General features: G+C 36.5%; 1 protein-coding gene across 1 annotated transcript; it reads right to left on the bottom strand.

Moving 5' to 3' along the window:
* Nucleotides 1–363: 363 nt before the first annotated feature.
* On the bottom strand, nucleotides 364–11,789 carry LOC102699336 (sodium/proton antiporter 1; the record flags this gene model as incomplete). Its single annotated transcript, XM_006660354.3, has 10 exons — nucleotides 364–1,142; nucleotides 2,408–2,702; nucleotides 5,772–6,074; nucleotides 6,166–6,227; nucleotides 7,224–7,344; nucleotides 8,788–8,894; nucleotides 9,702–9,878; nucleotides 10,622–10,750; nucleotides 10,877–11,050; nucleotides 11,688–11,789. Coding segments are annotated over 10 exons (1,590 nt in total), but the record flags the coding sequence as incomplete, so codon positions are not given.
* Nucleotides 11,790–12,825: the final 1,036 nt, after the last annotated feature.

Raw genomic sequence — 12,825 nt, 5'->3', positions numbered from 1 at the left:
CTTGAAACTTTTAATTACAATGCCCAAATATAAGACATTACTTATTATATTAGTATGTTTATCGTAATTTTAGTTTTCCATCTACAGGACTCCAGCACTTTTCTTATTATATACTTTTTTTTTAATTTGATGTCGTTGACTCTGGGTCAACTATTAGTCTTAGTAAAAAAGATTATACACATATTAATCATTTTATTATAATTTAATTTATTACTAAAGAAACTTTAAGCATAACTTATAATTTTTATATATTTACATAAATCTTAAATGAGACGATCGATCATAGATAAACGCTTCAAATAAAAAAACAAAGGGAGTATAAGTCAAAACAAACACTAGACCAAATTATCTAGCGATATTGACATAGAAAGATTTTTTTTTTAGAAATCGTAGTTTGAACGCTTACTTATGCATAATGGGTCCATTAGTTGATTAGAGTGCACCTGAGAATGTTCTAGGCTTCGTTTTTGGGGTCATTTCTTCAGCCAGACCAATAAAATTAGGAGCACGAAATGGTTTGATGACATACTCATGGCCACCTCCTAATAAGGACAAACATAAACAGAAGCACCCAGCAAGTGTACACCAAATGTACAACCAGTGATATTATTTCAGGATCTTCAAAGAACAGTGTGCTTCTTTTCTTCTCAAAAGGCTGGAACAGAATTCGTTCAAGCAGCAGCTCTCCTGCACTTTGAGGGGAAAAAAAGATAGTCGTTCCTGCATAACTATTCTGCTCTTCTTCTTTTATTTTTTTATTTTTGCAAGAGATTTGCTCTGCTATTGTAGCCTATCGCAGTTCACCAACACCCGAAGTCTTCCAATACTACACAATGTTGGGAGCCTCGGGAGGCTGGAGCTCAGGGCATTAATTTATTCCATCCCATGTATCTATGGACCAAGTTGTGAATATCCTCTCTTTGCCAACACCTTCTGATCATGTTTACATAAGCTGGCCAGACAATAATATGTGAATTTCCATATCTAGAATCTGATCTTACAGGACCACCAAAGGCAGCCTTTCATGAACCTGAGATAAATGGGATCTCAGCTAGTGAAGTAGGAAGGGATAGAGGGAGATTTTGAGCAGCTAGATAGGTGATGATACCAGCTGCATAACCTGCAAGGGCAAAACCACTCACCTGCAAAACCAAGAAGTATTAATACAACTTGGACCGAAAGACAGATTACTTTAGTTTGGACACACTGCTTGGTATAAGATGTGTAATATTCAGTGGGCCTCGCCACACGTAATTGCTATTGCAATTGTAATTGCATACAAGTACACACAAATAGCTAATCAATGCTGATTTTGATGTTCTGATATGGCACTAAAAGTAAATTATCCATCTACAATCAGTAATCTGCAATTCACCAAAAGCAGAACAGTTGAAGAAAGGAGCCAATCTACTCTATATCCAAATTGATAAACAAAGTTATCCAGTAAACAATTCAGTGAGCTTGGATAAAAACCTAGAACTATAACTAATTATGGCAGTGCCTTCCTTCAAAAGAAGCTCAATCTTGCCCCTACATAGTTATCATTAATACGTAATAAGAGAATTGTTCTTCCTAAAGAAAGGCTAAACTGTCATGTGGGGCCGCCAGTACACCCGTAGGCATGGGCCCAGTGCACCGTAACCAAGGCAGTATGACACCATTTTGGAAAGTCGCACAAATAAAAGGCCACAAATGATATGGCCTCAATCTTAGGAGTTTGTTTCCTTTCAGATTTTGGGTTTGCTTCCTTAGAATTGAGTGTTTCCATTTAAGTGTTTTGGTTTCCTTTAGGCTAGCATGCTTGGCACCTTTAAATAGGCTGTAAGACAGAAGTTTGAATTAACAAAGATCAATCTTATTCCTAGTCTCTCTCTTCTACTCTAAATCTCCCCCTTTCACCATTGATCGCGGGAAGAAACCTCTTGTGGCTGCTGTTGGCCAAGGCTATGAGTTACGTAGCCAAGGTCCTGCTATCCATGGGCCTAATGCCCTTGACATAAACCAAGATCCTTTCGCTTCACAACCCTTACTGAAACTAATGAAAGATTCAAAGATACAATGAGTATTTTTGGATTGATTTCAACAGTTTGATGGGGGCGATTTCTGAGATATACATACTAGACCACACCGAATTGGACCCCTCATCTTTTCGCTTATGCTTATGCTTATAAGTCAAAATTTAAATTTTAAAATTTAAATTGGAGTTAATTTTTTCACTTTTTAATCATAATTTATTTCCCGGCATTTGCTTATAGATCAATAAGAACAGGTATATAAAAGGTTTATCCACAAAATATTTTTAATCACTAATAAGTTGTTTCGTTTACGCTTATTTTAAGTGAAAAGATGATGCCAGGCATTATGGTGTTTCATAGCTCATTATTATTTGAGTAAAAGAGCAATTTACCTTACGAAAATACCAAAAGAAGTCAACCTTTTCCATTCCCATGAAAGCCACGCCTGCTGCAGAGCCAATGATAAGCATAGAACCACCCGTACCCGCACAGAATGCAATAAGCTGCCAGAAGTCTGCATCTTGAGGAAATGAAGTCAGATCATACATCCCCATTGTTGCAGCAACAAGTGGAACATTGTCTATAATTGCTGATGCTACACCAATAGCACTTGCAATAAGGTCAGCATTTGGAATATTTGCATCAAGATAGTTCGCCAACTGCCTCAAGATGCCAGCAGATTCCAAGCTAGTACAAGAAAAAATGAAAGTAATTATTAGCAAATAAAGACAATGTACTCGCTCCAGTCACAAATAAATGATGCTCTGTAGTACGTGCCGTCGGCACATTTAAAGTTTAAACATCGACGTATGTTTGCATATTTTGATTTAACTTTTGAAAAATGGTACAGATAGATTAATCTTCAGATAATACTTTCAAAATGGTATAACTTTGCTATAATTTTTGTAGGTTTTATACTATTCTCTCCGTTTTGTATTATAAGATTTTTTGGTCCTATCTAGATTCATCCATAGATCAATGTATATGTTTTACATATGCGTCCAGATTTATTATCATCCATATGAATCTAGGAAAGGCTAAAAAAATCTTACAACGTGAAACAGAGGTAATAGTAACTAATAACCAAACAGGTTCTTGGTGATTATGTCGATGTCCAAAAGATCACTTATTCGTGACTAATGGTAGTAATATGGACTATACCACAAATACTAGGAAAAGCTACAATAAAGGGTGGACTGTTGACACACGTAAAATATCACTGTCTACCCCTTAAATACTGATAAACAAATAAGGTATTGATACATTTTATATTTATTTTGATGCTAACCTTTATGTTTCTATAAGTTTTGGTGCCAACATATTTTGCAGGAAACGGTGAATAAATAGAATAGAGTACATTTCACAAAACTATGGATACTTTGACCAACGTATCACAAAACTACAGATTAGCAGCAAATTTCTCAACAAACTACAGATTTAAGGTCTTGTATCACAAAACCACAGATTTAGTGGTGAAACTATCAAAAAACTATAGGTTTAGAGATCTGTGTTATCTTTTTTAAGTTACTAAAGTTGTAGTTTTGTGATACAATATTTTAAATCTGTAGGTTTGTAAAAAAATGGTGTTAAATCTGTAATTTTGTGATACATGCCTTTATTTTTTTAGATTTATGATAGTTTGATCAAACTATCCGTAGTCTTGTGAAATTTACTCTATTTGAGAAAAATGACAAATAGGGGGACAATGTTGCAAAGAAAAGAGGCAGTACTGCACATTCACTGGCCCAGGTGGCCTCGCATGCATTGGCCTGGCCAGCACAATTTTGCAGCCAGTCCCACCTGCCTGACCCACAAGAGGTGCCTTGGCTGCTACTTCACTTCCTAAGATGGCAGAGAGAGAACCACATCCCCATGGAAACTCTCCACTGTAAATAGAGGCCTCACTCTCATTTGAAGGAATCACTCTTCTGTAAAAGGAACAAGAGGGTTGAGAGGGAGAGAAATACCAGAATTTGGAATGTTGGCTCTCTGGACTTATACCACCTCAGAGACTTTATCATCTCTAATGGAATAAATCTCTTTCTCCTTTAGCCAGGTAACATTGTGATATGATATTTTATGCTAATATTATGCATGTCTAGTTGCTCTACATTAAGCGCAAAAGCAGGGTACTTAGTCTAATGTGTAGATGTTGTGTCTGGGCTATATGTTGACTAGAAATGCAGGTAACCTCAGGGAGACTGTAGGCAGGTGATACTGCTGTTAAACAGCTAACTCCAAGTTAATTAGTAGGAGGTGGCCCGATAGCAACGGAAGCCATTCCCTAAGATGGATTTGAACCATGTTCCAAGCTTGAAGGTAACATAAGAAAGTTGGTTTTTTAGCACTGGACCTAGAAAACGAGAAATCGCCATATACTAGTCCCTTCAATTTCTTAAGGGGTTTATCTAAAAGATTTGCTATATAACTAGGAAGACCTTTCAAATACTACACATAAGTCACGGGACATGCGAGTTTGATGTATCCCATTTGATATCTTCGTATCCAACAAATTAGGATTGCTGTGAGTTCAATGGCATGGTGATTATCTCTTGGATCCCAGGCTGAAGAAACCTCTCTTATCTTTTGTCTCCCATCTTCCCCCTAGAATTGCTAGGTAATAAGAGCCACTTTGTTCCATGTGGATTCAATACCCCACAATACTCCAAGGTGAAAATCTACAACAATATCTGTGCACTTGCAGATTGAAATATGTAGTATTAAGAGCTGCAAACATGATAAATTTATAAGTATGTGAATTGCCTACAGTAATATGTCCGTGCATTGGAACAAACCCAGACGATCAGGGATGGGATTCACAGGCCCATACAACTGGGACGGGAAGTGTGCATCGATCAACTGGATTTTTCTTAACCAACATTTTTCTGGTTTTTCCAGGGAAACCTTTTTTGTGTTTTTTCCAGGGGAGTCATACTTAACGCAAAGTGGGGAAGGGGGGGGGGGAGGACTGCACTTTTAAGTAGTTAAGATTAAGATAAGAGATAATTTGGCCATAGATGAAATTCATGGCAGGCAGCAAATTCATTCAATAATAATAAAAGCATCTCTCCATGTCCTGAACATCCTAGATAGTTCTAACACAAAAATATAAACAACTTGTTCATATATACCAGTTGTCACAAAAACAAAAATAAAAGAATCTTTCCGTGGTTAGCAGTCTAGACTGAGGATTTCTTCCTAGCTAGGTTCTGCTTTTATTTATAATAATCTTTTTAACTGTGTGTCTAGTTTTTTAGTTGTGTGTATCTTAGTTATGCAGAGGTTGGGAGTTGTCTTGGTGTGGTTGTAACATCTTGATGTAATCATCTGAGATCAATAAAAACTTCCTTTGTCTAAAAAATACCAGTTGTCACTCATCTACATTCTTTGTTTATTCCTTGATATCATAGCCTTTCTGGCAATTTATACTTTTATATAGGGAGGGTTGTTCCATAGAGAATCCGGAAGATGATCCAGATCCCGTTATACGTAGCACATGAAGCAAAAGAAACAGAAAATGGACCTAATCATCTATCTATCTAGATCATAGACATCCTTTTTGTAGTATAATTGACATATATTGCACAAGTGTCTGCATACCACCAAATAAGTGTGTCAACAAAGATAAATATCACTAGTTCACTACCTTAAAAAAAATTTTAAGTTCAGAAATCACCAAATATACTAACAGTTCTGCATGGCAAGATAAATACTTGAAATATTTCAAAATGCATTTTTCAAATAATGGGAGGTTACCTGCCAACTGACAAAAGAATTCCTAAGAAGAATAGGACTCCTTGTGTATCAATCCGTGACAATGCCTGTGGAACTTTCAATCTCTGTCTTCCAGAGTCTCCATAATGTATTGCATCAGTCAGGATCCAAAGAATCCCAAGACCAAGCAGCATGCCCATGAAAGGTGGCAGGCCAGTGAGAGATTTGAACACTGGAACAGACACTAAGGCTCCAAGTCCAACAGCAAATACAAGTTGTCCCCGAGGAGCCATCTGCTCGGATGAGAGCAAGCTGGAAGATTTCTGAGATGATCCATTTGCTTCACTAATTGCAACATATAAAAGAATGTTAGATGAGGTAACAGTAATATATTTCATGACTACAAGTTATCTGTTAGTGGTAATTGGTTAACAACCTGGTGAGGGACATCAATGCCAGTGGAACTGCCAACGAAACAACTGAGGGAATAAACAAACCCTGCCAGGTCATAAGCCAACCAATTCATTTCACAATCTAAATATTTAGTGTTTTGCTGACATTTTATGCAGAAACAGAGTGAAAAGCAGAAAATACCAGATAGTTACCAGGCAAATATACACACAATTACATACTTAGCCACAATTTCTTGTGGTTATAATTATTACTGGTATTTCATTTAATGCTTTAAATACTTATCTCAATATTTATTTTAATTATTTGGATGATTTTGATACCTGTGATCTACCTATTAAATTCCAATTGGCTCTGTTCTTAGACTAGATGCAATGGCAGGACTAGCATGCATTTACAATTGACATTACATTTGGAGTTGATCGCCATGTGGCTCTTATCCCATTATAGATGGTACATTAACAGGAGGGTGGGATGGTGCTAGCATCGCTTTAGTTTTTTTTTCTTTATAATTAGGGTAGACAGGGAATTAAGCCATCCCTGATTTATATTCATTTCATTCTTATGTATGTACAATTAGGAAGTGGATACAGAGAGCAGAAATGTGTTTTTCCATTATCTAAAAATTTATGATCAAAGGAAGTTCTCAATTAATTAAAGCAAGTACGAGAAATAGTTAGAACCATGAGAAATATTGCCAAAATATGACATTGGGCTGCATTTTATGGGGTATTGGCCTGATGAGATGCAATGTCAACAGAATGACTTAAGGGCTTTTCCAGCAGTTTTACCTTTTTAAATGGTTTGAGCAGTTTTACCTAATAAATAACATAATAAAGGAATGCAGTAAAAAATTTCTACATAGGGATAGTCAAGCTTTGCACTAAAAAGAGCATGCATCTGTTAAGATGTTACTAAAACCAACCACAGATGTGAGTACTAAATCTTGATTGAGATATTCAGTACCAACTAAGCAAGGAAAATGTGTTAATAACTTAATTAGACAACAAAAAATTGATGTTTTAGGTGCAGTCACCAAGAAAGCAATTATATAATTGCATCACAAAACATTGCAAAGCTCACCTGCATTGTTTTCAATGTTGTAATCTGACCATGAATCCACAACATTGTGGTCGTCACATCACCAATTGGTGTCCATGCTCCCCCAGCATTTGCAGCTATCACAACAACAGCACCTAACAATCTGTCTCAATAAAACAATGGTGCACACTCAGGATGCTAGACATTCTTCCAACAATTTCTTCTAACTTACGATAGCATGCCCATTGAAACCTAAATTTGAAAATGCATAGTGTAAAAAATCCACTTGAAGTCAGGTTCACCTCAAGTGACCACAAAATATTAAAACAAAGTAATGGACTGACCTACAAGAAAACTCCAAGAGTAGAAAGGGAGTGCCTGATACAACTAGAACCTTCTTTTATTTCTGTTGCATTTGAAACTATAATTTGGATGTAGGAATTGCACAAAAATTATATCAATCCGCACAGGAATCGAGGAAAATAAACATGTTCCAAGTGGGGCCTTACTGAGTAAGAGGAAGGAAAAGGTTACTAAGTAGCAAAAGGAAAAGGTTTGCTTCTTATTTCTCAAAGGTTCAGGTTGGTACGTCAGCCAACTATCTTGTCAATTTTGTGTTGATTTGAGGCAAAATTTTTCCTCTTTTTTCCCTTAGTATGCATGATTTAATATGAAGATTTCGATACTCTTTTTTATTTGCTAGGAACATTTCACCTCTATAATTTATTTTCAAGTTTTTTATGCAGATTTACTGCCTAAAATCAGAAAATTCTGTCAGGGGAGGTGGTATGATATGGGGTGGGGTAATGTGACTCCTACATTTGTCAATACCCCTATCCAAATAGCACATGAGAATATGAGGCATAACCTTCTATCCTAATTCCTATACCTTCCCAAATAGTAGACAAGATCTCACATCATATTGTAATGATCATTTACACTACATACTCCTCTCTCTCTCTCTACTATATATATATATATATATATATATATAATAATTTAAATTCTTTGTTAGCACTCTGTCGCTCTGTGCAATTAGTGGTCATGATCATTATAAAGAAAAATTGAAAGCTTGTATGGGAAAAGATGTACTGTGTAAGGTGGATTGATTGTATTGAGCCTCCAGAGCCAATGTTAGATAGAGTTGCATGGCTTGGATCTCAAGCAGATGGAAACTAATCCTTTCTACCATAATAATCGGATCGTATCAATCCTAAACATATGTACTTATCCTACATACTACAATCAAACCACCCATTTAGCAACTAATAAATCATTTTAAGAATCAAGGTATTTGTGCAGTACATTTATTCATACCAACTTCAGGAAATACACAAGTGTAACAGGGCTAAGAAGGTCAAAGTATGGCTTACAGCAATAAAGCGATCTCAAGCCATGAAAAGTCAAAAAAATGCTAAACCCGATTTTACCATAGTAGGCAGTGAACCAAACATGCCTACATGAAAAAAAAAACTATGGATAGAAGAATTAAATCTATTTAGAATGCAAGTATGTAACCACTGAAAATCATATCAAAATGAAACAATTAAGAAAGAACTACCAGATCATGTACAAAGGTGATATATGAGATTATAGAAAATCATACTTTCTATATTCCGATGGAGGCACTAGTTTCCGAAGCAGTGACACCATCACAATAGTAGAAGTCAAATTGTCAAGGATAGAACTCAAGAAGAAAGTTACAAACCCTACCTGGAAAACAAAATAATTCTTGCATTATAAGGCAAAAATGGTAAAAACAACTGAAATAAGAAGATATTAACCTAATATTTAACACTAATTAGTAATCCTAGAGAAGTACAATGTACATGGACAAAAATAAGTAAAATAATTTATCAAACCAGATTTAGATTTCCAGGAGATATTTCTCCTTTTTCCAAAATCAGAATTCATAGTGGATAATCCTTGACCTTTTTCCTAAAGAGGACAGAACATTATGATATTGTCAGTATTGAACTAGCAGTTTATTCTAAGAAGCATCATGGTTCACATGACACGTTAATTTAATATATAGTTGAGAAAATTACATATGGGGAAACTTTTTGAAGATTTTATTTCTAAATAAAAAGTTAAGTTAATTCACACTTGCTTTTTGTGGGTGTGGACAGGAAATGTCTACATAGATGTAAAATAAATAATCATCCACGTAACAAACTCTTGCATCTGCTATGCCACACATATTGAGAGCAGATTTATTTGGTTTTGCCATATATCATGGCATCAGTGGCGATAAGAAGGAATTAGAAGGATTGCTCAGATCTCCCTACCAAAGGGGAAAGGACGGAAAGTATATGTCAGATCTAGATAGGCAACCCTCATAATAGAAGCTGACCAATATTTCAAAACATATAACGCGGCTGCATCTGTTCTAACCTCAATGTGTGATTCTAGAGTATTTTGGTATTGTGTCATTGAGAATTACACTGTACACTAGCTACCAACATAACACAAAGTTCAAGGAGCAAAAGGGTAGGTTTAAAAAAACAGAATAAAACTCACCACCCAGAGAAGAGTTCTTTGGTTTCTAGTAGATATATTGTCAGTGACTAGCTTAAATCCTTGATGTGCATCAACAATCTCCACAATAGTCATTGCACCGAGTAAGAAAAAGACTATTTCACTAACTTCGGCAGTTGTCTGACTCAATTCTTGAACAGCTACATCAGTAGAGGGAGCCTAAACCACAGGAAGAAACAGAAAATAGATAACAGTAAAGCTGAATCAGTATATAACATCTAATAAATGGTTAACAAGACCAGAACATGAGCCAAATCACTTCAATCAAAATGCAAATCATCTGCATTTGGAAAACTTGAAAGGTAGATATTCATTATGGAAGATGCAACATTTTTGTCATCTGCATTTCGTATTAAGTTCAAATTTCACACTGTAGTTTGGGAACTTTTTTTAACCAAGTTGATTACAATAAGCCCATTAACAACATATGAACAGCAATCAAAGTATCTAACATTGCCCATAACACAACTAAACAACGTACTTTGACTCCAACAATGATGAGATTTGAAATATATTCACCAGAAGTATCTTAAATTTCTTTCCTGATTATGGTAGAATATTTCAAGGGCAGATGCAGCCAGACAGCCACAGCCCAGAGAAAATTCCATGAAGAAGAAATACACTGTTTCTCTTACAAATTTATTAATAATTCTGAATCTAAAACCATTACAGTATTAATATCAATTTTACTATTGAAAAATTTGATGGTTTTTGTATAAAGTTCTCAAGGACATTTGTCCCGACCAATAATAATCAAGGCAGCCCAATTGAGTTCAACTCTGAAGTAGACATTTAAGATTTATGATTGATAAGTTAAATCTTAAAGATCTAAGATGTAGGGCTGGTAGCTTGTCATATGGAAAGGATTGTGGAAGTCTTTACGACGACTTCACATAGCTTACCCCAATACTTCTGATAACCCATAGGCAAACAGCCATCAATAATCCAACTCCACTTTTGTTAAACGCTAGAGATTCCTCAAATATGATACCTGCATAGCCAAGAGCAAAAACTAGCACCATTGCAATGTCCTGCAAAAGGAGATTCCAACTAAGCTTGGAAGAGTCATCGTTTGCACATCCACAGCTATATAGACAACCAGATAGTTACTGGTACATTCTAGGACATTTGAGTAGGATGCCAATGAAAGAACTGACCTGATGTTCAGCAACCCATGAATGGTTTATTGCAGCAGCCCCTGCCAAAGCTGTTGCAATGATAGTTAAAGCTTTAAGAAGATCATTTTTTGGTTTGTAGTTAGCTTCAAAGTACTGTGAGCTAACTTCATCAACGGAGCATAAAGGGTCACAATTTCCTGTTGCGTCCAGAAGCTGAAATTTGAATGCAGCAGAGGATTTTTTAGCAACTACATATGGAATTTTTAATAAAATTGTAGTACATTTGCAAATCCAAATAATGCCTTAAAAAATATGAACTAAAGCAGCAGTAAGTTGCAAGCTGAGCAAAGAGACTAGTATTACTCCATTCGGTCTTTAATAGATCAGGGGTTACTTGTGGAAACCATTCATCTTATTTTTAAAAGTTACTCAGTTATCATTTATTTTGGTGTGGCTTGGTTCAAGTTAAAGGTGCTCTAAGCATGATTTACATTTTTACATATTTAGAAAAAAAAATTTAATAAGATGAATGGTCAAACATATATGCAAAAGTCAATAGTGTGGTATATTAAAAACAAGTATTTCACGGCCTTGTATTTATTTATAATACAAATATACAATTACAGCAATTCATGTGGGCCAGGAATGTGATTAGTGGAGGCAGGGCTGTGTGAGATGAAACGTAATGCTAGTGTCCCACTGGAGTGCACTCCAACCGGATGGTTGTTGCCAAAAACACAAGAGTACAGAAACTGCCCTGATGGAAAATCACCATTAAATCCATATATGCTACTGCGACGGAGTATTGACCGTATACACGCAACGGACGCAGGTGTATGTATGTATGTACCTGGTAGTCGTCGGAATCCTCGGATGGCACCGGCGGCGGCGGGGTAGAGGAGGAGGAGGAGAAGCGAAGCGAGCGGCGGCGTCGGTGGTGGAGCTGAACGGGCGAGAGAGGGAGGCGGGTGGCGAGAGGCGGCGCGTGGAGGTGGAGGTGGAGGTGGAGGTGGCGGTGGCGGTGGCGGAGAGAGGAGGGGGAGGCCGCTCGCGCTCGGACGGCGGCGAGCAAGCAGGAGGACAGCGCCGCCATTGGTATGTATGGTAGTATCTACTGTCTCCTCCTCCTCCGTGTGTGTGTGTGGATGAGGAGCAGCAGACGCACAGGAAGGAGAGGAAGCGCGTGGCGTTTTCCTCTCCCGAAACACACACTCTGTCAGGCGGGCCCGTCTAACCAACACAACAACGGATTTGATTTTTTAACGCGGGTAAGATTGAGGTTCGATTATTTGACATCCTACCCGCTGTTTAACGCGGGTAAGATTGAGATTCGATTATTTGACATCCTAACCTGCTCTCATTGGCTCAGATAATCCCACATATCATACTCATAAGTATAAACCTAAACGATTGACCACCGAAAAAAGTGTCAAATCATCAAATTTATCATAACACACAATGGGAAAAGAATCCGACGTGGTCGAAGAATCCATTTGTTTTCAAAATACTACTTCTTTGCTAAAATATAAATATTTTTCGATCTTTTTAGCAGGCATTAAGATTATAAAGAAAAAATTATAATGAGAAATAGATGGAGTAAGAGGAAGGTGGTTGTAAAATAAGAGTATTAAATAAAAGATGATTGATGTGTTATAAATAGTGCCGATAAAATAGTTATATTTTGGGACCGAATTCAAATCCTTACGCTTTTGGACCAAGAGGGCATTCGCTTATTTAAAAACATGCCATCATAATTTAGTAGCTTTTTTGCTAGCCAAAGTGTTTTTTTAATGAAACTGTCCTTTTTTCGTCTATTCTTTTTCTATTCGTCTTTCTCCTATCCCCCGTGTGTTGTATGCTAAAGTCAAAAATATCCTCAATTATTCTAGGTAATAGATGATAAAGATAGATAATTACTTCCAAGTACCCAATGGTATGTGTTCTTTACCCACCCAAGACCATATTTATTTTCACTTAGGTTTATTGTC

Source organism: Oryza brachyantha, chromosome 9 (assembly GCF_000231095.2).
Source record: "Oryza brachyantha chromosome 9, ObraRS2, whole genome shotgun sequence".
In the NCBI taxonomy this organism is placed as follows: Eukaryota; Viridiplantae; Streptophyta; class Magnoliopsida; order Poales; family Poaceae; genus Oryza; species Oryza brachyantha.
This window is presented reverse-complemented; position numbering and strand designations above follow the sequence as displayed.